At 43.0% G+C, this 26,770-nt stretch overlaps 1 protein-coding gene across 4 annotated transcripts in view; it reads right to left on the bottom strand.

Annotated features, from left to right (window-relative positions):
- The window catches only part of RAB3C (RAB3C, member RAS oncogene family), a 110,578-nt gene that overhangs the window by 44,281 nt on the left and 39,527 nt on the right, over positions 1-26,770 (bottom strand). For all 4 annotated transcript variants that reach the window (XM_080973136.1, XM_080973135.1, XM_080973134.1 and 1 more), the window contains exon 3: positions 18,136-18,254. In XM_080973136.1, coding sequence (XP_080829262.1) covers positions 18,136-18,254 — 119 coding nt within the window. The remainder of the gene's footprint in view (positions 1-18,135; positions 18,255-26,770) is intronic.

The raw sequence follows: 26,770 nt of genomic DNA, 5'->3' as shown, positions 1-26,770 counted from the left end.
ACGTCCGCACAGAGGCAAGAAAAAGTGTAAACAATTTAAATAATTCCATTAAAAGTAACCCCCGTTCTCTGAAAAGAATAGGCCCACTAGTAAAGAGTTACAGGCGATTCAGTGGTTCATGGGGAAATCCAGTATGGTTAAACTGATTTCAGACCCCTTTTGAACTGATTTAAATAAAGGCGTACCCTTGAATCCAAGGAACTAGTAGCCAGATTACATCCACTGCATTATTAACTTTTCATTTCAAGACAATGTATTTAATTATCATATGTTACGGTGCTCTGTTATATTAACTCATTTTCTGTGCTGCAAAGGCTTCCTCTTCTACATTTATAGAGTCTAAGGAGCAAAAGTGATTTTTAGCTGTAAAATGACCTACGAGTCATTATCATAGCATTTCCATCATTTAAGTGTATCTAGTTATTAATATAATTCAGTCAGTAGCAAAGCTGCATTCAATTTCCTGAAGGCGGAGGTTTCATTCAGGAATGCCTAATGATAATGTTACCTTTGTCATCACACAAAGACATTAGAATATGAAGAGAAAGCCCTGGCCACTGCTCACCCCCCATATGTCATTTGGCAATATTGCTATTGATAGCAAAGTTTTGTGGCTGGTTAATAAAATAACACCTTTGAATACTCCAGCCTTTATCTGTACCCTATGGCAAATAACAGGGAGAGTTAAAACCCACACGTTTTGTACATTTGCTTAATAGGAGGGGGTATCACATAGGGATGGGTGAATCTAATGGTTTTGGTTTTTCTCAATTTCTTATCTGTGCAATTGTAAGTGGAGTTTTCTACATTTCCACACAAGTTTTTGATTTTTTTTAAAAAAGAAAATATTCCTCATGAAAATCCACCAGTGTTGATTTTTCAGAATATACACATTCTTAAATGCAATTTTGCCTAATATACATTCTTTTGGAAATATTATTTCCCATAATATAAATGCATTTCTGTAGGTTATTTTCACTGTTATATGCAATTTTATGCACATGTAGTCCTGGCATATGCAGGAGAACTTTACTGCACAATTCAAAGAAGTGCAATTTTCAAAGAGCAGCTGTGTTTTGATTTGCGTATTGTTTCCAAAAGTGAGGGTGTGGCAGGTTCATCTTTAAACGTGAACTGAATCAAAGTTTGTACTCATCCCTAGTCAGGAAGCACAGCTCATTCATTCATTAGTCACTACCTGCATTCTATCCAAGTGCGTTTACCCATAGGCAAAGCTGGGGGCAGTTGCCCCCCACCTAAATACCATGGTACCTCTGGTTGCAAATGAGATCCATTCTGGAGGCCCGTTCACAACATGAAAGGAACGCAACCCGCGTCTGCGCACGCGCGGGTTGCAATTCACTACTTCTGCGCATGCGTGTGATGTCATTTTGCGTGTCTGCGCATGTGCGAGCGGCAAAACCCGGAAGTAATGCTTTCCTGTACTTCCGGGCCGCCGCAGGATGCAACCTGAAAAAACGTAAGATGAAGCAAACGTAACAAGAGGTATGACTGTAAAGTAAATAAATAAAAATACTTAGCTAAAAGTAGAAATTGTAGAAAGATTTTGAAAGCTTTTCCTGAGCACTTGGGGTCAAAAGAAAGTCCTGCCTCTCTCCCCCCTCCCCCAACACAACATAAAGCCTGGCTACACCCATGTTTATACCCCATACATGTGAAAGCCTTACTCACTGACAGATGCCAGTGTTGCTATGATGGGACCGTCTGAAAACAAACCAGATTGTTCCAGCCCAGATTATGGCATCTCCTGGGAATGCAAAAGCTGGTCGCCTCTGATGAATATAGGCTTTTTCTGTTGGCATTAGTGTATGGCTGAAAATCCCAATCACTACTGCCACCTTTGTTGTACCATATTTTGTGTACCTTCTGCCACTTTGGAGAGAGGGAGGAAAATTCAGCACATTTTTAGGGGCAAAATGCAGTGGAAACAGTTCCTTTAAGGTGAAGGGGGGGGACCGTCCCACCAACCTAAGTCTGGCCTAAGCCAGCCCTCGCCCACTGGCCTCCTTAATTAAAACACTGCCTGTCAGCTTCTTCCACCTTAGTCTCCATGTTGCCACCAGGAAGGAGGATGGGGAGAAAACTAGAGTTAGTTGGCTTTGGTTGTCATTGGCTGTGGCTCCACCTGCTTATGGCTTCCCTGCTTTCTGGACCCACTAGGCTCAATGGGCACGAGCCACTACTGGGCAAATGGGCTTACCTATAATGATACAAGACAGTTTCCTTAAGGCATTCTTCCTTTTAGACAACCGCACAAGAAACATTAGCCACTGCTTGAGCCTTTTATCCTACAGAAAGCCCCAATGGTAATGATGCTATGTCCAGACACAGTCTTGTTTCTAGGGAGATTGGTGTTTTCGTTTTTTAAAAAAAGAAGATTCTTCCCTCTGCCTCCATTGGGACAATGGCTGTTTCTACCAGTACTGCAAATGGCCAGTGCCAGCCTAAGGCATGCTGCTGCATGTAATGAACCAGACGCCACCCATTTCACATTCTACACGTGGAAGCTAACTGAACTGGCAGTTGAATCTTACTTCAACACTGTTGATGGGATGGCACCCTCCAATGTACCAGAATCAGGGGACCTAGGATAGGCTGTGTGGCAACAATGGTGAATGGCTCAGGAGGAACAGCTGAGGGCTGGTACAGCTGCCCCAACCTCAGAGGCTTGAGGCAGTTGCCTCACTCTGCCTAACAGCTGGACTGGCCTTCCAGTGACAAACCTTTTTTGCCCTTAAGGAAGAAAAACTTATGGATAGTCTCTGCTTCCTAGTACAGTGGTACCTCGGGTTAAGAACTTAATCCGTACTGGAGGTCCGTTCTTAACCTGAAACTGTTCTTAACCTGAGGTACCACTTTAGCTAATGGGTCCTTCTGCTGCCGCCGCGCGATTTCTATTCTCATCCTGAAGCAAAGTTCTTAACCCGAGGTACTATTTCTGGGTTAGCGGCGTCTGTAACCTGAAGCATCTGTAACCTGAAGCGTCTGTAACCCGAGGTACCACTATATCATACTGACTAAGCTTTGACTGGTCTGAAAATGAACTGAATTGCTTCCTCATCCAGAAACTACAACAAGAAGGCTTTAGATACATTTCCCTCTTCCTGCATTAAAAAACAACAACCACCACCCTGATCTGGATACTTCTAGTTTGTAAACAGAACTGTACAAGTGGTACACCCTCCCTTCCTACTCAAGCTCCTCAGTATTTCAGTCAATTCCCTCTACAATTGATCTGTGATATTTCCTAATATGAAATCATAAATATCAAGGCACAGAAGCTTTCAGTGCACTGTGCTGAGCATACAAATCAAGCCTACATGCTGCTGTGCACAACGGCTTGATAAATAAAAGGATCACATTCAATATCCACAACTTGGAACAGATACGGATTAGCCAAGAGTCAAAGCAGACAGCCATTCCTGCAAAGTGGTAATTTCCCTTCTGGCATAGTTGTGGTTGTACGAACGTCCATAAACTGCCATTTTGTGGGAAACAGCAAGAGTTAAGTTAGAGGTGAAAGCAAATGGAAGAGAGCTTTCAAGGTTAGAACATAAGTAGGCTTTTGAATAACTCTGTGCAAAACCTTAAATGGATCAGGACCCAAGCACTTAAAGAAGGACGTCTCCTAATGCCAACTGTTTCATGCTCTGAGATTGGCTGGGGAGTCATGGCTTGTGATCATGCCAATAGACATGGCCCAGGGGTGTGGTGACTTGAGACAGGGTCTTCTCAGTGGCAGCACCCTGGCAATGGAACTCCTTTTTGGGTGAAGTGGGATCATAAGGAAATAGGATGAGCCTGCTGGATCAGACCAATGGCCCACCTAGTCCAGCATCCTGTTTTCACAGTGACCACCCAGATGTCTGTGAGAAACACTCAAGCAGAACATGAGCACAAGACCTCTCTCGCCTCCTGTGCTTTTCAGCAACTGGATCATCCTCTATAATTGCTGCATTTCAGTTGTCAACTAAAAAACAGGTTTCGTTTGCCTGGGTTTATGGAACATGATTTTTGCCACGCAAAGCAATTATTTTAGCTGTACTTCTTTGAAAATATACTTAATTAGTCAATACAATTCCTGTTCTTGTTAATATATACTGCCCTGGACTTCATCAAGAGGGAAAGAAGTCTATAAATATAATAAGTACCGGTAACAGAGAAATGTATAAGTTTGGGATTGCATTGTCAAAGATGTGAAAGGTTTGTACTACCCCTATCTGGACAGAGGTAGCCTAACATTTGTTGTCTATGCACTGGCAACTTCTAGGTTAGATTATTGCAATGAGTTGTATGCAGGGCTTCCTCTGGAGCTGATTCAGAAACTTCAGCTGCTGCAGAATTTGGTGGCTAGGCTGCTCACCAGGGCAAAAAGGTTTAATAATAATAATAATAATAATAATAATAATAATAATAGTAATAAATTTTATTTATATCCCGCCCTCCCCAGCCGAAGCCGGGCTCAGGGCGGCTAACAACAATAAAACAGTACAAAAGTACAGCATAAACAACACTCTAAAATCATTCATTATAAAATTAATTAATTCAAGCCACTGGCAACCATTGGGCCAGAGCTCCACAAAGATTGCTGAGGGAGGGAGTCAGGCTGTGCCCTGGCCAAAGGCCTGGTGGAACAGCTCTGTCTTGCAGGCCCTGCAGAAAGATGTCAAGTCCCGCAGGGCCCTAGTCTCTTGTGACAGAGTGTTCCACCAGATCGGAGCCACAGCCGAAAAAGCCCTGGCTCTAGTTGAGGCCAGCCTAACTTCTCTGTGGCCTGGGACCTTCAAGATGTTTTTATTTGAAGACCGTAAGTTTCTCTGTGGGGCATACCAGGAGAGGCGGTCCCGTAGGCATGAGGGTCCTAGGCCGTATAGGGCTTTAAAGGTTTGAACATATAATGCCAATGCTGGCCTGACTGCACTGGTGGCCAATTAGCTTTTGGGCCCAATTTGAAGTGCTGGTTTTGACAGATAAAGCCTTTAAATGGCTCAAGACCCAGCCTTTGGCTCTTCATTACCTCTGGCCTTCTTGAGTGGGTAGGCCTTTTAAAAAGTGGATTGTCTTTTAATTTTTTATTTTATGCTAGCTTTAAGGTACACATTTGTTTGTTTATATATTGTAAGTTTCTCTGGGTACTTTGGTTTTTTAAAAAACAACCAATAATTTTAATTAATTAATTAATATTATTTTTATTAATAATAATAATATAATTTGCAAGAACCAGCTTTTGATGAGCCACTTCACAATTCTCTTTTGGAGATTTTGCATTACAGTGGTACCTTGGGTTAAGTACTTAATTCGTTCCGGAGGTCTGTACTTAACCTGAAACTGTTCTTAACCTGAAGCACCACTTTAGCTAATGGGGCCTCCTGCTGCCACCGTGCCGCCGGAGCACGATTTCTGTTCTTATCCTGAAGCAAAGTTCTTAACCTGAGGTAATATTTCTGGGTTAGCGGAGTCTGTAACCTGAAGCATATGTAACCCGAGGTACCACTGTAGTACCCTAAAAGCAGAATCCTGCACGCTGCAATAAATAATACACAGCTGGGTTGTTATAGGCTGAGAACCAACACTGGTAGATTTTTCTCTTCTTGGCTATCACATGTTCAATGGTTTATTTTTTTATTCATTTATTCCCTTATATTTATATTCCACATTTATTCCATCAGAGAACCCAAGGCAGCATACACAGGTGATGACCCATCCAGGAACTGACTGGACCCCGTCCTGCTTTAACAAGGTGCTGGCTTCATATGCCCTCAGGCCAAGCCCTGGGGCAGGCCCATGACTCAGATTTGCTAGTTCAAATATGCTGAGTTGCCCTGTTTTTCCACAAAAGCCATAGGCTAGATTTTCTTCAAGATGGCACAAATGGCAGGCAAGTACACATAGCACTGGGGCCATATAATAGAAGAGTGAACAGCGACCACTGTAATCTTTTTCAGAACTAATTCAATAACATGCACAAAAGCAGCATGAAACGGCTCTTGGCATTCATTTATTTCTTGTTTGAATTTGGTAAAGGTAATTAGTTACAATAAATTAAATCCAGCAGCCTCAATTATATGGTTCTCGTAGATGCTGCGTGCAGGATTCAGCGGTATGACAGTCTGCAGTTTAAATTGCGAGCTGAGCCACAGTCTGCAAGAAGTCTGTTAAGCCATTCTCATCCTCCACAGTCACTCGAGTGACAGACAAATAAATAAATAAATAAATAAATAAAGGGAGGGATGGATGGATGGAAAATATTCCACTTTCAACATGCCTTCCAAAACCTTTATCCCAGCTGCTATGCATCTTGGATTTGAATTGATTTCATGTATGTGCTATGTTGTTTTAAACTGTTCTTATATTTACAGTTTAATAAATAAATAAATAAATAAATATAATAGTTTTAACTGTTTTATGTATGTAACTATTTTAGCGCTCTAAAACATGCATTTTGGGGTGCCGTGCCCGAAAGAAGTTTTTCGAAGGGAGAAAGCACGTTGTGAATTCATGAGAGACCATGGCAACCAAAATGGCCGCCATGCTCTCATGGTAAAAAACGGGAAGATGGCGTCTGGGAAGACGGTGTGTCAGATTTTGGCTTCAAAGTGTTGGAGGAGATGGTTACAGTTCCCAGAGTGGTTTAACCACCAGTTAATTCTTCTTCTAATGGAGCTCTGGAAATTGCAGCTCTGTGAGGGGACTAGGGGCCTCCTAACAACCCTCAGCACACATAACAAACTACAGTTCCCAGGATTCTTTGGGGGAAGTGGTGACTGCTAAAGTGGTATCACAGTGCTTTGGACATAAGGTGCAGATTTGGCCTGATGTAAACCAGTTTAATACCAATTCCTTCCCCCAAAGGAATCCTGGAAAACATACTTTTGTGAGAGAGGTAGGGGATCTCTAAAAGAACTCCGCAGATCATCAGCATATTACAATCCTCGGGATTCTTTGGAGGGAACCATGATTGTTAAACCGCTATATAACTGATATATAAGTCTGCAGTGTGGCTATGATCTGTGAGTGCAGAATGGGGAAGAAGTTCAGTGTCTTCAAGGGATACATCTGATAATCAGCCCTGCAAATCTCTCCTGGAACCTTGGAGCCTGGTTGTGATTTATATTACGGCAAGCTCTGCTGTGACTGTTCTCAGATCGGCTCTGTTTAACTTCACTTGGGAAAAGAACATGGGGAAATAAATATTTTATTGCAAGAAGTTCTGCTCTGCCTGAATTCTGTCAATGTTAGGAGGTTTGAAAACAGGCAAGTTCCAATAAGCTCTGCTGAAGCACTGGAGGGCATTGCTGTCATGTGCTTTGGTAAACAAGATTTTGGAAGTCATATCAGCTGTGAAGAGAAGTTTCTCTGTAAAGCAATGTGGTTAGATCTCTTTGGAACTGTGTTTTCATTTATTTATTTATTTTTGCAGAATGGTTATAGCTCGTGCTAAGAAGAAGAGTTTTCGAGAGAGATTTCATTTAGAGAGAGGTTGAGGCAGGGGGAGAAGTCGTTTGTTTTCCTGAACTGAAATAACCTTAGTAGGAGTAGGGATCTGGCCTTGTATCATTTTCCCATCTACCATACTTCTCCGTCTACAAGACGCACCCTTGTTTAAGACCCCCCTATTTTGGGGGGCTCAATTTTAAGAAAATGAGGGGAGATGACCGAAAGTTGTTGAGCCTCTCCCCTTCCCCCACAGCTGTGGGCAAGAAACACTCCCTGCGTGCATTTCTGGCACGCAGCGGCATCGGGTGAATTTGCGCTCCCACCAGCCATCCGGTTTGAGGGAGCGCAAACTCCCCTGATGCCACCGTGTGCAGGAAACAATCCAGGAGTGCTTCCCATGTGCAGTGGCATCGGGGAAAACCATGCTCCTGCCACCCGAATGGCTGGCGCCACGCCGCTTTAACTCCCCATGCCACTATCCGTGTATTGGACAACCCCAGTTTTTCAACGTGATTTTTGAGTCAAAAAACCTCGTCCAATACACGGAAAAATACAATATTTGGCTTGTATTTGTTGATATCAAAGCCTATGTGGCTTTTTGAAATGGCTGCCCAAAATCTGACCTAGGAATATATGAACCTCTCTCAAACCAGTCCAACATTCATTTGCACCTTCATCTGGTATTTTCTTTTCCTCTATGACTGGTTTATATTGCACAAGTCTTTTCTTTGTTTCATCAGCCTAACTGATAAATTGAGGGCTCTAAACGCCCCCTCCCAATTTTAAACAGAGCATTTTTCGCAAATAGCTACATAATTGCAACAACCGGCGGACATGATCCAGCCAAAGCCAGTAAATCCCACCAAATTTACATCAAAAGGGCTTAACTATGGGTGGATCGTCCCCATTTTCTTCTTCCTGCACATAGCAGCACAGGGTGAACAGGCATGTGTGGTGCACATGTTGGATGTGATCCACTGGGTACACAGAGGAACTGGCAAAATAATCCCCCTGCGCTTTGGGTGAATGCATTTTAAAGCTCTGGCAGAGATTTATTTGCACTTTCTGCACTTCGACAGTGCAGCGTTGCCATTGGGAGGGTTCGTTAACTTTAAAGATTGTCACAGATATCAGCAGCAGTTGTACGTCTTCCAGTGTGGGAGCCTCAGCTCATTGAAAACAATTACTGGCAGTGAAATGGAAGCAATAAAGTGAAGAAGCACAGAAGCAGTGTGCGTATGTGTGTGTGTGTGTGTGTGTAATTAACTTCTCCTGACATGTGGCATCAAGCCAGCTACGCTATCACTCAGAGTATTGATCAGTTCCATATTTGCCCCATGTGTCCACTAAACCATCCTCTATCATTTCCAAAAGTGAGCCCATACATGGCAGTAATGGCCAGTTCTGATGTCACCAACTAAGCTTACAGTGATTCCTGTTATGAATTCTGGGCTGTACCATTTAAACTGGTGCAGATTGTGGCTGGGGGTGGGATTACAGTGATCATATTTTTAATGGTTCTTGCACGTGTAGCAAATTAGAAGAAGTACTTCCTTTTGCCTATCTCGAATCTTCCAGCATTCAGTTTCATTAGATAACCCTTGGTTCTAGTCACTGCTTTTTTCTGGGGGGCACAGGGGTACGCATACCCCTAAACATTTTGTGAATCTAAGTTTGGCCTCATTGAGGGGCAGTATTTCAATATGAGTAGGAAAATGAGAATACCCCTAAACATTTTTTAAGAAAAAAAGCACTGGTTCTAGTAATATGACAGAGGGAGCAAAGCCTCTACTACTTTCTCCACAACTTGCATCTCTATCATGTATGCCCCTTTTTAATCTTTTTTCCCTAAATTAAGAAACCCAAATTAAAATATGAAATCCAACCCCAATTATTATTTTGCTTGCTTGACCTGGTTTTACAATATTCGTTTTGAGGTGCAGCAACAAGAGCTGAGCACAATATCCTATGTGTGCTTGAACCACAGATTTCTGCACTTTGATATTATGATACTGACCGCTTTTAAAAACCTAAGTGCACAGCATGAAATGGATCTACCATAGCCACATGCTTATTGACACTCTCAAATGAGAAGCGGAGCCTCTCTATGTGTGATACGTCTCCCTTCTGAGAGGGGAAAAGGTGGTGGTTTAAAACAAGCGGGAAAAGTTTGGTAAAGCAGGAATGGAAAGATACTGAGAGGAAGATGCCAATTTTAAACAATGACAGAGGTTTGAAGAAAGCAGGAGCGGAAGGACACTGAGGTTTTTAAGCAAGCAAGCAAGCAAGCAAGCAAGCAAACAAGCAAACAAACAAACAAACAAACAAACTCCAGTTTTAAGAATGAGAAATAGCAGAGACAGCTGCAACACAAAAGCTAATAACAGTGGTACCTCTGGTTAAGAACTTAATTCATTCTGGAGGTCCGTTCTTAACCTGAAACTGTTCTTAACCTGAGGTACCACTTTAGCTAATGGGGCCTCCGGCTGCCGCCGCGCGATTTCTGTTCTCATCCTGAAGCAAAGTTCTTAACCTGAGGCACTATTTATGGGTTGGCGGAGTCTGTAACCTGAAGCGTCTGTAACCTGAGGTACCACTGTACCAGAAAGCTAACACAACAGAGCTCTTCCCAACCCCCTTCCTGTTGTACTCAAACCTCACTTTAAACCACCACTTTCCCTCAGTGCTTCTCTGCTTGCTCTATTCAAACTTCTGCAACTATTTACACTGCCATTTCCTCTCAGTGTTTCTTCATTCCTGCTTAATTCAAACTTTTGCATTGTTTAAAACCAGCACAAGCAAAAGAGCGCTCTCCTCTCAGATGGTTACAGCAACTGATATTCAGAGGTATTACTGCCTCGACCATGGAAGAAGAGCATAGCCAACATGGATGGTTATGAGCCACTGATAGCCTTACTCTCTGTGTATTTGTCCAATCCTCTTTTCAATTCATCCAAGTTAGTGGCCATCACTGCTTTCTATGGGAGCAAGTTCCATAGTTTAACAATGCGCTGCCTGTGCTACCACCTGAGTCTACCATGTGCCCAATTTGTAAAATGGCTGCAAAATCCATTCTGCAGGGCAGCTTTTGAGGAAACTACACACGTGATGCACTCTGTTGAAATGTCCATGAAACTATATGGTGTATTTTGCTGAAATGCTTTCACAGGTTTGCACACCCACAGGAAAAAAGTGGCTAAAGATATCCCACAAACGAATACAACAGGAAAAGTGTATTGCAACTGGTTCTTTCAATGCTTTGCAAATTATGTATTTTTCATCTTTACTCTGCAAGGTTCTCTCGCAGCAGGTAGCACAGATATTGTTAAGTGGGGCATGCAAAACTGACAAATGTACCAGGGAAAAGCAATTGGGCAAGGAAGCATAAACAATAAAACAATAATATTGTTATAGTTTTGCACCTAACTATTAAAATGCCTTTCGTGCAAAGAAGTTGAGCACTGCAGAACGGGAAATGGCTTGAATCTGATACCACCCTTGGGGACAGACAATTACCATTTCCATTTTATAAACATGGGCAATTCATTGCATATGCATTCCTTTGTAAATGTTCAAATATCCAGGTATGCACCAGACATTTTCCTACAAAGAAATATAAAAAAAGGTCTTTGACCTCATAATTACGTCCCTGAACTGAATCTTTGTGTTGGTGCTGAGTTTTTAACGGCTAGTTAGTGGGTGGAAGTACTCCTCTGCTTATTGTTTATGTGCAGTTAACGTTTTCTATCACTGTTATGGGGGAGAGTGTTTTGTTTTTGGCCATCACTCATCTGAAGTCAGAGGTGGTACAGGCCAGAATTAACGTAAGGGACATAAGAAAAGCCTGCTGGATCTGGCCAATGGACCATCTTGTCTAGCATGCTGTCCTCACAGCAGTTAGCCAGATGCCTATGATAATCCCACCAGCAGGACCTGAGAACATCAGCCCTTTCCCCCTGCTGTCATTTCCAGAAACTGGTTGTCATGGTCCGGTTCATGTGCAAACGAAGTCCCGGCAGGGGATGTCAGGACCAGGGGCAAGATGGTGGGGTGGGAGCAGGAATGGGGATCCAGAAGCCAGGAGTCCGGAAGCCAAGAGTCCAAGGGTCAGAAAGCCGAGAGTCACAAAGCCAAGGGTCTGAGGATCAAGAAGCAAGGAGTCAAGAAGTCAAGGGTCCAAGGATCACAAAGCAGGGAGTCAAGAAGCCGAGGTTCAAGGATCAGGAAGCAAGAAGCCAAACACAGCAAAGCAGGAAGCGTGTTGCTGTGGCAAAGAGCCGAAGGGCAATGCTGACCTTATATCCCTTCCCATCTCTTGCCACCAGGTGCTGTGAGTTACCAATCAGCCTCACCTGTGAGGCCGCGCCTTGCCTCTTCAGAACAAACTTAGGAAGGCCTCAGTCCTGCAAAGTCCTATTGGTCACAGGGCCTGGCTCCTGCAAGCACACCTGACACTGGTATTCAGAGGCATACTGCCTTCGGCCGTGATGCAGAGTACAGCTATCACGGTTAGTAGCCTCCATTAATTTGTATAATCCTCTTTTAAGGTCATTCATGTCGGTGGCCATCGCTATCTCTCATGGGAGTGAATTCCATAGCTTAACTATCGTTTACCAAAGGTGAAGTGGAAATATCTCCTTCTTCAACCAAGCTCATCCTGTCAGAACAAGCTTGCTGAAAGTCTTCAGGCAGTGGTCACTGAACATCCACCTGTTGCTCTTGCTATGGAAGTCCAGCATTGACTAGAGCATTGGGCTAGATAACCTACAAGGCTCCCTCCAACTCTTATATGATGTGCGATTGTGCAAAATATGCAAAACTGAGAAAGAAGCCCACGCTCAGAACGGGCAGGATAGTTTTAATCAGAGCTGCCACATCACAACAAGCTTTGATGTAGCAGTCATGGATAGGCAAACTAAAGCCCAGGGGCCAGATCCAGCCCAATCGCCTTCTAAATCCAGCCCGTGGATGGTCCGGGAATCAGCGTGTTTTTACATGAGTAGAATGTGTGCTTTTATTTAAAATGCATCTCTGGGTTATTTGTGGGGCATAGGAATTCATTCATCCCCCCCCCAGTAATATAGTCTGCCCCCCCACAAGGTCTGAGGGACAGTGGACTGGCCCCCTGCTGAAAAAGTTTGCTGACCCCTGGTGTAGCTCCTCTCAGCCTTTGCTCTGTGCTAGCAGAGCACTGGATTTAATTCTATAAATAATCGATGGGAAGCAAAAGTGCAAATGTTGAAACATTAATGAGACAGAGTGCCCAATGAATGATAGGTAGCAGAGCTGAAAAGCACATCTTTTCCCAGCATTGGAATGATGCCACTGGGGACACAGAAGGATTTGATAAAATGGGAGGAGAAGCCTTCATCGAATCAAGGCACAATGCACCCAGCGCAGCTCGCCTGCAATTGACCAAGGTTGCTTGGGTAGCCAAACGGGCAAGAGTGAGCTGCGACTGAAGAGGTTCCTGGTTCAAATTCTGCCTTTGCCACAAGCTCTCTGAATGGCAATTGTTAAGCCACTTATAGGTGAGCCTGGTGACCACCTGTGGTGCCTGTCACAAGGGGTCACGTGTCACGGGTTTTTCTACTCAGCTATCCACATAATAGCTGAAGCAAATAATGCAAGCCATTCATATTGAATGAAAGTACAGATTAAGGAGCCTAGCACTTATTAGGCTATACGACGTGGATAAAACGTACATGCAAAACATACACCGAAGTCTGATAATGCAGGGATCCTGATCATGCAGAGGCTTCTAGCTGATTTCAGATGATCATGATTAGAAGGACTCTTCAGACCTTCAGACTAAACTAGTGAAAGTCTGGGGAGGAGGAAACATAGCTGGCACACAGGAGGTATTGTGGCAGAACCAGCATACACACTGGGCTGTCTACACACACATTTAATCCTCCCATGATGAATCTGAATGTCTGAAGAGGGCTAGAGAGACACCCGCTCTCCATAATCATTCAAGCATCTGTTTAAGTTTTGAGATTCTTGACTTGATTTATTTTCTTGCCCACTCTGAATCCCTAATTCTAGGGAATTCCAGGAAATGGACTTAAGTCTGACATAGGCTGCATTTATTCTGTTCTCCCAGTGTTTCTCTAACTGTTAATTGCCACATTATATTCACGCTTTCATGTGATGTAAAACCCGCATACAGAAATATAGCGGAATATAGTGTATGTTTAGCATTCTTTTCTGCGTTGTTTGCTTCTGGAAAGGTATCTGTTTGCAAATAACATGGAAAGGAATGCTCCACAATACCCAGCTATGTTTCTGGAATGGACTTTTACTTTTACAATTAACAGAGAAACATCAGGAAAATGCAACAAACTGCCATGAGAATACAGCCTTAGACTGGAATTCTTGCTCTGAGCACTCTTTTTCTTCATGCTGACTCTCACTGGACTCCACCTTAATAAAGCCTTCCTTTCTATTTATCTTTTTTGTTGGATTTATATTGACAGAAAGATCTCCATGCCTACCTCTGATATTTGGACAAAGCACAAAGAAGGAAATGTATAAATCTTCATTCTGGGGACTTCCGGGTTGGCGCCATCGCCGAATGGCGGACTCCCTCCGAGCTCCGGAGGGAGCCTGCTCGGCAGGGGCTGGGTCCTACCGCACCGGCGATGCGGGGACCCCTAAAAACCACGGCCACGGAGGCCGTGGACATGGAGACTCGGCTGGCACCGCTAGCGCCCTCCCGACTCGTGAAGGAGCCTTTTTAAAGGCTACGGATCGGGTGCCGGGGAGAAGCGTGGTGCTTTGAGTCCTCTGCTATCCCTGCCGAGCGAAGCCGCATGCCATCCGGTGGAGAGCTCTGACTTCTTCTATTGAAAATTCGGACTTCTTAACAACAACCCGTGAGTAATTTGGAAACCGGGTTCAAAAGGAGAAAAAAAAAGAATTTTTTTCGGATTGGACACGAGCGGGGGGGGATCCAAAAAGGAAGTCAGTCCCCCTCCCTACTGTAAACCTTCCAAAACAAGGACGGGGAAACCAAAGTCCAAAAAGATTTGTATTGCTGATAAAAACTAAGAATTCCACGATGGGGAACTACAAGAACTGTGCTGGAGGAAGAATTGAGGGAGAAGGGAAACGTAACCCCCCCCCCTGGGAACCGGGGTGATTGAAGAGAGAGCCTGGTGAAAAGAGTCGGAGATTTTGACAGCTGTCAAAGTAGCTGTCAAAGTCGGAAAGCAGAGAGGATTTTATTATGAGAACTTTGCTGGTTAAATTTGTTACAATTTGTTATAACCTGTTAAAACTTGGATACAAAATGGCGAAAACATGGATAACAATCGGACTTTTGGACTAGAGAAAACAAAGTTACAACAATCCCCCTAGAGGAGTTTCGGGACATTACAAAGATGGTCGTAAGTGGAAAAATACCATTGGAATTTTACAGGACTGGTTATCTTCTGGGAAAGCTGCAAAACGGAAATAATATTTTGTCTACAGGGTGTTCAGCTAAAGGAGACAATAGAATTTTCTATTGAAGAAAGGAAGGGACTGAACGCAAGTTTTTGTTCCTGAATAATAATAATCCCTGCAGAGTTACTAAGCTTCTGAATTAGAACGTTTTAGCAGCGGAACAAGAGGAAATTGGACTACAACTTGGAAAGAACAATGGGGGGAGTTTTATTAAAGATTTGAAGTTAAATGTTTTAAAAAAATAATTATAAAAAGAAAAAGCCAGCAAGGAGTTGGGGGAAATAGGTGATTTATGGACTTTAAGAATTCCAGGCAGATAACATGGTTTGGTGGTCAGGGGGAAATTAAAACGGGGACAGGGGGGGGGAGAACTAAAATCCAAAGGCTTGTTAACTTTTTTTTTTCTCTGAATTGGTTCTTTTTCATCTATTATATTTTTTATTTCTTATTTCTTATATTTCTATTGTGTGGGGTGTCCTTATCATTAAAAAAAAGGGAAATTGTGGAATGAAAATGGGGTGGGCCCTGGGGAGAGAACTTTTGTTTTTTATTAAGGGTATTGATGAGGAGTGTATAAATTTTAAATTCGAATAATGGTCTAAACAAATTAAGTTTCAATTAGAACTGAGAGCTTGTGGAGCCAACAATATGAAAGGGGAATATGGTAGGGGTGGGGGAAGGGGGGAGTCCCGGAAAGTGGATGTATGAAAATAAGGTTTTGAATGTACTTTAATCTTTACTTTCTGTATTTTTGAAAATTTTAATAAATATCATTTAAAAAAAAAAAATAAATCTTCATTCTGTCTTCTCTCTCTCTCACACACACAGTACCTTTTTAATTACACCTACAATTCCCAGACCTCTGCCCTTCTCAGAGTCTGAAGTCTCTCCCTTGTCTCTAGAGCTGCCTTTGCAATTATCCACTAATTTTCCATTTGTTATATTTTCTTAAGAAATATAAATTTCTGGGAAAGCTCTGACTGTGTCTCTGTTGCTCCAAGAACACATTATAAGAGCACTCGGCTACCTAAATTAAACAATCTGAAGTTAATCGTGTCATTCTGTTTTGTATTTGGAAAACATGCTTTTTTAAACGGGCAATCTGTACTAGACAGACAGCAGTCTGTCCTGTGCTGCCAACTAACAGAATAGAGCTAAGATTACACTGGGAAATGGTTCTCACAACTAGCACATCTGAGCAAAATTCTCCAATCTCCTTTGTGTTTCAGAAGGCCTTATTCCCTGAAGATGGAGAAGAGAAAGTGTTCAGATGTGCACAGTCCCAAACAAACCCCATTCATTGGTCAAAGAAGATGCATCTACTGGGAGCTTGTTTTCCCCTTTCCTACCAGAAAGAGTATTCAACTTCAACTTCCAGTTGCCCTGGAATTGCAGAAGCAAGGGGAAAGGGGACCCTCTGGCCTCATCCATCAGCCAAGAGCCACCAATTGCGATTCAAGCAAGAACACCAGCAAGGGAAGACCAGCCTGGCCTGAACTTGATTAAATTGCTTGTAGCTCATCACTTTGTTTTGGCCCTAAAGACTTGATCCTTCATTCCCTTTTGTGTCATTTCATTTTAGCTTGTAAGTCTGGTGGCAGGGCCTGTCTCTCTCTCTAATTGATGTGAGTCACTTAGGGAGACCGTAACTGTCTGAAGTGCATGACAGAAATATAGAAAATAAAAAAAGATAAATAAAAATCTGCACAAGAGGGATATTAAATCATACTGCTTTGTCATACAACGGCATTGCAAGAATTGAGAACATGTACTGAAGAGCCTGCTCAAATCAAAGGGCAATGGAAATTTCCCCTGATGAAGAGTCGAATTTTGCTTGAAAAGTGTTGGGCTTTAAAACAGCACTTTCTAGAATAAATATGCTCTGTGAACTCTGCTTCTGACTGCTGGTATGCTGCCCTGTGTTGATTGAGTGTGACAACTGCATCACGGAAGAGTAAAATCAACCATCCTCCCTTGTTTCACACTTTTCATGCTAATTTCAGAAATGCAAGATTGTGGCAACTATCCTCATTTAGGAATGATGCATTACCCAGAGTGCAATGTCCTCTACAGAACATAAAATTGTTCCATCCCTACCCAGAAGACTTATAAGCTGGCATTAGACAGGGATGAAAGGAGAGGAAGAGATTAGGGAGAATCAGATAGGAGGGGAGTATCAGCAAGCAAGGGGAGACAAGAGAGGTTGAGATCAAAAGTTTGCTGAAGAAATCAATTTTGGGAAGGTCAGTGAAGCAGAAAGGGGAGGGGGGGTCCTCCAATTTGTATAAAACCAATTGCCACTCCAGATATAGGAAGAAGCAGAACCATCGGACTAGAGAGATTGGGAAAGGTACCTTCTGAAAATTCAACTTTTCCAGGAAGCCTTTCAATCATCTCTCTAGTGCCTGTTGTACTAAGCAGAAGCACTGTGATTGATTCCATCACATGTTCTTCCCTTGGCTACCCAGGTCTCCATTTCACTCCTCCTTTTGTTGTTTCTGAATTTCAATTTTAGATTTCAAGTCCCTTGGTGCTGCTTTCTACCTGCTCTTTGTGCATAGGTGGTGCCCTCTAAATAAATAATAACAATGACACAAGTTTTCTGTGTGGCATGCAGAAGAAAGGCAACAATTAAAATGCAGTATAGAACAATAAAATTATTAAAACTTAAAAAATACGATTCAAACACTGATTTTTTTTCCCCCGCTACCAAAATATTCTTAACACAGCCTCTGTTCTTAATACGAATTACGCCATCAAGGTATCTCTGTAAACCAACCTTAGAATCACACAACATTCAATGCCTGGTTATCTCAAATATCTTCAGAAGTCAAGTACTTCTTGCCAACTTCATTTGTACCCCACAGGAATTGCAAAGTAATATACTGACACATTCCCAAACATTCTTAAGCTTAATCACATCAAACCTGGCAATTTATAATGGATTCATTATGTGACCACAGCACAGAGACGGTCACTCAAGTTGGACTGTAGTGAGTGGGGTTGAAGCTTTTAATGTGAGAACTAGAAACCTGACACTGATGTCAACAGAAAAATGCAAAATATTCTCAAAAATCAAATTCATGATGGCAAGACAGAATTTGTTAGGAAAGTTGCATCTGTTCCTACAGATCAAGTCTCTGAGATATTTCATAATCACAACAGGAATCTGGCTGCCAAATTCACTATCCATATTTCCCATTTGTTTCTATCCCAAATTTGACTTACCAGTCTTGCACAGCGTTGAAGGATTCCTCATTGGTGATGTCATACATTAAAATGAAGCCCATTGCACCCCGATAGTAGGCTGTCGTAATTGTCCTATATCTCTCTTGACCGGCTGTGTCCTAAAACAATTAAATATAGACAGTTGTGGCTACAAGTTGTCAAAAGTCTTGTGTTTTGTTTTCTTTTTTTTAAAAAAAAACAGCAATCATGCTTCTCGCTTAGAAGCACCATTTTGGCAAGTATAGAAATTATATTTTATATAAATCAGGCACCTGATTTCATAATGACAGTGAAAATTGGAGATTCAAAGAGTGGTGTGGGTCTGTTTAAAAAGGGCTTTCAAACAGCCCCACCACTGCTGTTTGAACTTCTGGTTTTCAGCAGTTCAAAGAGCCACAATGGGAAGGAGACATGGTTTCTACTGAATGGAAACCCCCTCATTGAGCAAGTGGGAGCTCACTTTAAGCTTCCAAATGTTCTTTTGAAGCCGCACTTACCTGCCCCATGTATGACGTCAGCTGTAGGGCAGTGGGTGTGGCTCTCCCAAAATGGCCTCCCTGGGCAAATGAAGAGGTTTGGCCCACAAGAGACATGAGGTCTCTCCACCTCATGTCAGTTTACATATACTGTGAACAAACAGCTTTGTGAACCATACTCCTTTATATCAAACCCATTCTCCATAACCCTAACCCTAACCCTCCATTACTTGTGTTCACTCTCAAAAATTGTTACATGGGTATAATCAAGGAAGGAAATTCTCAGCATTACCCATAGTTTTGCAGCTCACATCAAAAAGAAAAATTTATTTCATTTCAGTTGGTTGTTGGCACAGGAAATCTTCCTGGTGGATTTTACCCATATGTACTGATCCAGAGAATGTTAACAGGGTGCTTAAGCTTCATTTATTGTGACAGTTGTTAAATAAACCTCAATTCTCTTTGGATTGTTTCCAAACACATTCAAACTCTATAATATTTTGTTTCAAGAAGGATCGCCGTGTTAGTCTGTTACTGCAAATACCACAGTCCTGTGGCAGCTTAAAGACTAATTTAAGCACAAGTTTTATAAGCAAGAGCTATTGTGGCTTTAGTCTTTATGGTGCCACAAGACTCTCTAAAGTATTTAATATCACTAAAGATGGCTTCAGTTAATAATGTGCTAATATTTCCCTGAACCATCTTTCTGCACAGTTTTTATCCCTTCTGTTGCTTTCATTATGCCTGACTTTTATGCAAATGAAAAGCATGGGATAATCCATTTCCATATTTCATTTACATTTCTTGCTGTAAAACAATGCTAGCATTCCTCATTAAACTGCAATTTGAGCCTCTATGTAAAAACCAATTCGTTTATCAATTCAATCTTGCTTGCTCACTGGTCCTAATTTACCCACTGATCAGATTAGCTTTAAATCCAAAATGTAATGGTCTGTCTTTTAGCCCAGAGTCACTTTCTAAGCAAAATCTAACAGAACAAGCCTGACGAATATTGAGAAAAACTTGACCTATTGTTCCATGATGGTGTTACCATGGCAATCCATCTTCTTCCTGGATGAACAGGGGGAAATACATAAAGATTTTTGATGGAGCCTTTTCATTTGCTCTAGTACCAGCTAGAAATATATGAAGTAGTTTCAAATATGCTTGCACTATGGTGGCTGTTTCACAGATATCCTTTAGTAATGATCCATGCACATCCAGGGTAGTAACAAACACGTATTTATAGTCAGACATAATAGTGTTTACTCAAAAGCAAGTCCCACTGTGTTCAGGGGTGATCACTTCCTTCTATATATGCATTGGATTACGGTCCGGAAAGCCGATCCCATGAATGCTTACTTAGGAGCAAGTTATCCAAGTTTAATAAACATCATAACCCACCTACTTTCAGCAACCTGAAACAGCACAACCAGACACTGGAGAGACCTGTCAGGAGTAAGCATGGACCAATGGTACCAAATAGTATGGGAAACAGCCTCACTAGAAAAATTAACCAATAAGCTGAAACTGACACGGGGACAAATAGAAGATGCCTTCACCCAAGTATGGCTCCCCTTTATCACATACACAGCCCAACAAGAACCCAGCAACAGCATACGAATCAATATGGCTAACCTGATTCAAAAACACCCACCCACACCACTCACACATGAAAACAAAGTTCACCACAGCCAGTCACAAACAAACAACCACACCCAACCTCTCTTACCACCAAAGGAACACAAGCGAATAGCAAAGAGAATCTGCAAAAACAATGCTGACACAAAACCCCACACAAATATTAAGTAAAATAGAAACATCGCCACCTGACCCCACCCCCACGGCCCCCTTCACCTCTTCCTCCCCTTTTCTTCCTAATGTAACGCTAATGTCTCAACGAATGAAACTGACCCATAGAAAATGTAACTTGAAAAAAGAGACATTGCACATACTTCTGTAAACCAAGAAATCTTTAATAAAAAATACTTTTTTTAAAAAAGAGAGTAAACTAGGTGACGCTTGGGTCTCTTCGAACTCTATGATCCTATGAAATGTGCACAGGACTGTTGCCTTGGTGGGACTGTGAATCCACCTGATTTGCACAGGTTGCCAGATCTGAATCAGCCTGCAATTTGCATGTTTTCTCATGACATTGTCCTAAAATCAGAGCTGGAGAGGGCTGCATTCACATGGCAGTTTATTCTGTTTCCCTGACATTTCCCCATTGATTTCCATATGGTATTTGAGTAATCATGTGACATAAATGGATTTCTCAGGAAACAAGAGGATAGATGTGTATTGTGGCTACTGTTGTGTGTACATGCTGGTGGTGGGAAGGCACTGGATACAGAGTGAAGCGGTGCGTGTACAGATGGGGATTCATGTGCCAATGTCCCTACATGCTAAAAGAAAGATCCACAGAGAACTAGCTTGTCCATAAGAAGGGCATCCTAAATCCCTTCTCCTGGATAAAGTACTTTCACCTGTTTTGTATGGAGGAATAACCAATCCTGTGAACCCCCAGCAGTTGGTAGTAGTACATGTAAAATACAGATTCATTTGCTGTACTAGCCTTTAGCACCACGGTGCATCTGCTCCATGAAGTGCCTGCAAAATGAAAATAAACGCGTAGTTTTTCTTCTCTGCTCCTCCGATCATGCCAGCAACAGCACAAATCCAGCAAAAAACAAACAAACAAAAAACCCAAAGGCCACAAAATCCCATTATTTCAACACACAGCATGTTTTGAAGTGAAAAGCATAAGGAAAAAAATGGGTTTAATAAAGGAAACAAGATTAGCAAACGCTAGAAATGGCAGTTCTGTATTTTATATTGTTGCAGGAGTTGGGTGCCAGCCCCACTCTCTGCCAAAAAGTAGCGATATTCCAGGGGGTTCCAGGCACTCACCCAGAGTCTGTGCTCCTTTGGAGAACTGACGTTGCAGTAGAGACAGTCATAGCTTTAAGAAATATGCTTTATTCACCTATTTACACATTCAGCCTGCATGAAGGGAGTCCAGATCTTACAGCAGGCTTCCTCAACCTCGGTTTAAGACTACAATTCCCACCATCCCTGACCACTGGTCCTGCTAGCTAGGCATCATGGGAGTTGTAGGCCAAAAACATCTGGAGGGCCGAGGTTGAGGAAGCCTGTCTTACAGCATGGTCACCTCAAGTTGGGCTTGTTCCCCATAGCAGTGCAGCACTGGAGTCCAAGGCATCTCTCCCAGCCAGCCTTCAGCCAGCCTGCTCAATATGAATCTTTTTTTTTACTCCCTTCTTCTTCCCTGCACACCTTGCTAAAGACTCTCTTTTCTTGCCACTTCACACACAGTTACCATGGCAACCTTCTGTCTGCTTAGCCCTAGGCCCAAGATTCCTCTCAGATGGGCCATCAACACTGTTGGTCATGTCAATGCCTCTATCCTAGACAGACCCTCCAGCTTGCCCCCAGGACCGTGGGTGTCTGAGGCTATGTTTGCTGGCGTGCATGCCTGACATCACATGCGCTTGTCAGTGGGTGTGCAGTGGCCCCAGGCACATTTTTGAGAGGGGGCGCGACCAGGTGCCTCCCTCCCACAGGCTCCCTCATTGGAGCCTGGCTCCTCGTTCCTGCAGCAGCTGCGCTCTCGGATCAGGCCTGACCTGGGGTCGGAGTGGAGGAAAGGTGTCAGCAGCAGAGTTGCCACCCTTCTCCTGCACCCAAGGGAGCAGCCAGCTCCCTCACACCCAGCCTCAGCTCTGCTCAGGTGGAGAGGAGAGTCGTGGCAGCAGCAGCATCATGTCAGCACCCCTCTCCTACACCGGGCAGAGAGGAGGAGTAGGAGAGGCAGAGCCAGCTGCGTTGCCACAGCGCCGCCTCACTCCTTTACAGGGCTGTGTGTGCAAGGGAGCTGCCAGCTCCCTCGTTCCCAGCTGCAGCTCCACTCCTGGGTCAGGTCTGACCTGGGAGGGGGAGAGAAGAAGGAGTGTTAAGTTGTGGGTGAACATATCAGACGACACAGCGATTCTTCAAACAGCTTTTGTTTATTCACAGGCCCAGAACAGAACTGGGCTGAAGGGTTCAGCCAACCTGCTTATGTAGAGCTCAACTACAAAGCAACAGTAACAACTTTCTGTAACTATCCAATCACTGAACATCACTTTCAATTCCTTATTTGCATATGTGGACCTGAGTGAAAACTATCTACAGTATCCCCCTGCTGGCCCAGGGTGAGAACTTCAGTACATAACAAGGAGAGCCACAGTAGCGTGTGCGCACGGCCCTGGCACAAAAATCTTTGGGTGCCTGGCCCCTCCATGGGGAATGTTGTGGGGGCTGGAGCACCCAGGGGCCCCCGTACCAGCACCTATAATCCCAGGTGAGGCCCTGGCTTGGAAAGGAAGCATAGCTTGTACTTTGCCATGGGCCTGCAATCTTCCCTTCAATACTCTAAATAATCAAAATCCTACCGTTTGTTAATTTCTAGGGTTTAGCTCCCGTCCCTCAATATATAATGGCTTCAAGTCATTGGTTCACCTTGCTTCAGTGATGTCAACTCTGGGACTGTGCTGTTTTAAGTCTCAATGCCGTGGGTAGGAAAAGGAGGTTGCAATTATTTTGCATACTTGACTAGTATTGCCTGTCCTTTTTGCATTCCAATGCTATTTAATCCCACTCTTTATAACACTTGTAATTTTTTTCTCTATACCAAATTATATATAAAGCTGCCAACTGGGGAATAGTCTTTCAAGCATCTTGTGAAGTGCACTCTAGTCCATGAAAGCTTTTGCCATAAAAAAACCAATGCAATTATTATTACAGGAATTCATAACCCCTTTTTAACTTGCAGTGTATTTTAAAACTCTAGAAGGACAATAGCTGCATCTTAACTCAGATATTCTCAATAATCTCCAGAATGATAACTATGCTAGGTCACATCCACATCGTGGATAAGGGGCACTCTTAGACTATTTACTGCCATGCCCCCCCCCCACAAAGCATCCTGGGAACTGTAGCTAAGGGCGCTGGGAATTATAGCTCTGTGATGGGGTCTCCTTACAGGCCTCAGCACCTTTCACAAACTTGTTTCCAGGGTTCTTTGTGGGAAGCCAGGACTGCTCAAGTGGCATAAGAGTGCTTTATAATGCATAATGTGGATGTGTGACCCTATTGTAGGAAAAATATTTAAAAGTTTCATTGCATTTTAAAGACGAACGAGTTTATTCCAGAATGGAATAAGAACTCATAGTTTCAAAAGTATATACCCTGTGGCTCATTCCACACTAAATATATTAATCTTTAGGATCACAGAATCATAGAATTGTAGAGTTGGAAGGGAGCATCTAGTCCATGGGTAGGCAAACTAAGGCCCGGGGGCTGGATCCGGCCCAATCGCCTTCTAAATCCAGCCCACGGACGGTCCAGGAATCAGTTTGTTTTTACATGAGAAGAATGTGTCCTTTTATTTAAAATGCATCTCTGGGTTATTTGTGGGGCATAGGAATTTGTTCGTTTTTTGTTTTTTTTAAAAAAATATAGTCCGGCCCCCCACAAAGTCTGACGGACAGTGGACTGGTCCCCTGCTGAAAAAGTTTGGTGACTCCTGATTCTAGTCCTTGCAACGCAGGAATCTTTTTGTCCACCATGGGGCTTGAACCCACAACCCTGAGGTCCTTATTAGTCTTGAGAATAAAAATGTCGTCATCTGTGAAATGTGAAGTTGGTCCTGGAAGGTCATGCTTAAAATGTTGCTTTGCTCAGTTTTAACTGTAGAATTCTCTCTCTCCCCCCCCCTCCCTTCTTTTTTACCTCCTTCCCGCAAAGGTTATTATGTCCTATAAGAGAGCCAACATCCAATGAGCGCACTGCTCTTGTTGTTTGGCTTTGGTGACCTCAAAAGGTTCTTGCAATTTGATGGGAGTTTCTAATATTGGCTCTTCCGCCCGCAGAACACTTGATAACCCAAAAATAGATGTGTTCCTGCCATACAGGAGGGCTGGGGTTTTATTTTCCTTCACAGATGTGCTGAATGCCTTTGGTTTTCTCGCCTGATCTCTCACCTTCTCCTCAAAGTAAGTCTGGCAGGGGCTCAGCTTCCCTTCTGTGAGGCAATTTTAGCAGCTGCTCCAGACTTTGTGTTAAGAAAATAAAATAAAAAAGGATAGGCATAATTAATGATATAATTGCATGGGGGCACCAGGAAGCAATATAATGAGGATGGCCAGGGATACTCAGGCACAGTGGTCAAGGGTGCTGCTACTGTTACCTTCTCTCCCTCTGCCTAATGATACAGCCAAACCAGAATGTTGTCTAGAAATTCTTGATTTACAAAGGTCAATGAAAAGGCTCAAAATGGATCGAAGAGAAAGTCTTAACTAGGTATTATCCAAATGCTGGATCTCTCTGAAGTCAATGTCACAGCTTCTGTTAATTTCTAAAGAAATGGCATTTGGAGTGTGTGAAAATTGAGAAAGGATGAAAATTTATAACGTGACTCAACCGAATACTGCATGGGGTAAGTGGCCATGATAGCAGTCCTGAAATATCTGAAGGACTGTCATGGGGAAGATGGATCAGACTTGTTCTCTGTTGATCCAGAGGGCAGGAGGCCAGGACTAAAACAAATGGGCAGAAATTCCAATGGAGGTGCTTTGGGCTAATCATTTTGAAACACTTCCTAGTAGTAAGAACTATTCAACATGGTAAGAGTGATTAAATCATTGTTTCTCAAACTCCGGTCTCCAGCTGTTGTTGGACTACAACTCCCATCCTCCCTGACCACTGGTCCTGCTAGCTAGGAATGATGGGAGTTGTAGTCCAACAGCAGCTAGAGACCCAAGTTTGAGAAATACCGTATTGAACAAACTGCCTCAGAATACAAGATGGGGGGAGGGGAAGTAGCTCAGTTTTCTTTTTAATATGAACTTCCTTAATTCATACTTCAAAACTGTGTACATGGTAACATGAGCAGAAATCTACTTTTAGATTATGCAAAGCTAAATCTTCATCATCCAGCAAAAGATGATGTATTTTAAAAGCATATATTGTGGTTACATATAATAGTAATATTCCAATTTCTTTCTTACCCTTCATTATAAGGTCCTAAGGTAAAGGTAAAGGGACCCCTGACCATTAGGTCCAGTCACGGGCGACTCTGGGGTTGTGGCGCTCATCTCGCTTTAGTGGCCGAGGGAGCTTCTGGATCATGTGGCCAGCATGACTAAGCTGCTTCTGGTGAACCACAGCAGCGCACAGAAATGCTGTTTACCTTGCCGCCAGAGCGGTACCTATTTATCTACTTGCACTTTGACGTGCTTTCGAACTGCTAGGTGGGCAGGAGCAGGGACTGAGCAACGGGAGCTCACCCAGTTGTGGGGATTTGAACTGCCGACCTTCTGATAAGCAAGCCCTAGGCTCAGTGGTTTAACCTAGGGCAGGTTAAAACCACTTAAAGTTATAATATTCACAGTTTAAAAGAAATCAGTCGCAAGATTATGGTGGGTCCTAAAACCATGTATTTTAGATGTCAAAGGCCAGGGTACAGAGACATGTCTTCAGTATAAAGCCATACAATGAAGATGCTAGAAGCATCTCTATGGGGAGGGAATCCTGCTACTCAGAGGCTGCTAGAGATAATTCCTTCTCCTGGGCTGCCACTCTCCCCTCCCAAAGTGAGGGTGGTAGAATTACCAACAGGTAGTTTGTACGGCTTAATAACAAAACCATAAGCTGCTACCAACCCCAGAAAAATAGTCACATGCAGATTGAGATCACAGATCCCATTCTACCCTCCCTAAATATCACAACTGAATGTGGGTTTTGGCACACACAACAATGCAAGACACCTCCAATGTGTCAATCGCCTTTCCTGCTCAAGTAGGAGGATATCTCCCCCCACCATTTTCTCATGTTCATTTGCTCACTGAAATCTCGGCGTTGACACGTCTGTATGAATGAATGTGGAACTGACAGAAACCACCATTTCATGAATGAGTAGCAGACCTCTCCAAGGCCCAAATATTTCTTTTCAGAGGGCACCGAAACTGGCAAGGTGACAAATTTTCTCTCAGGAATTCAGGTGTGCCGAGTCGGCACACAGGTCTGCCAAACTGGCATGACACCAAACAGATGTGTTTTATTGAAATACGTTGATAACATTTCCCCTTGTCTGACTA

The sequence above is a fragment of the Podarcis pityusensis genome, assembly GCF_964106645.2.
Source record: "Podarcis pityusensis genome assembly, chromosome: 11".
NCBI classification, from domain to species: Eukaryota; Metazoa; Chordata; class Lepidosauria; order Squamata; family Lacertidae; genus Podarcis; species Podarcis pityusensis.
Note: the sequence above shows the minus strand (reverse complement) of the source record. Positions and strands in the feature narration are given on the sequence as shown.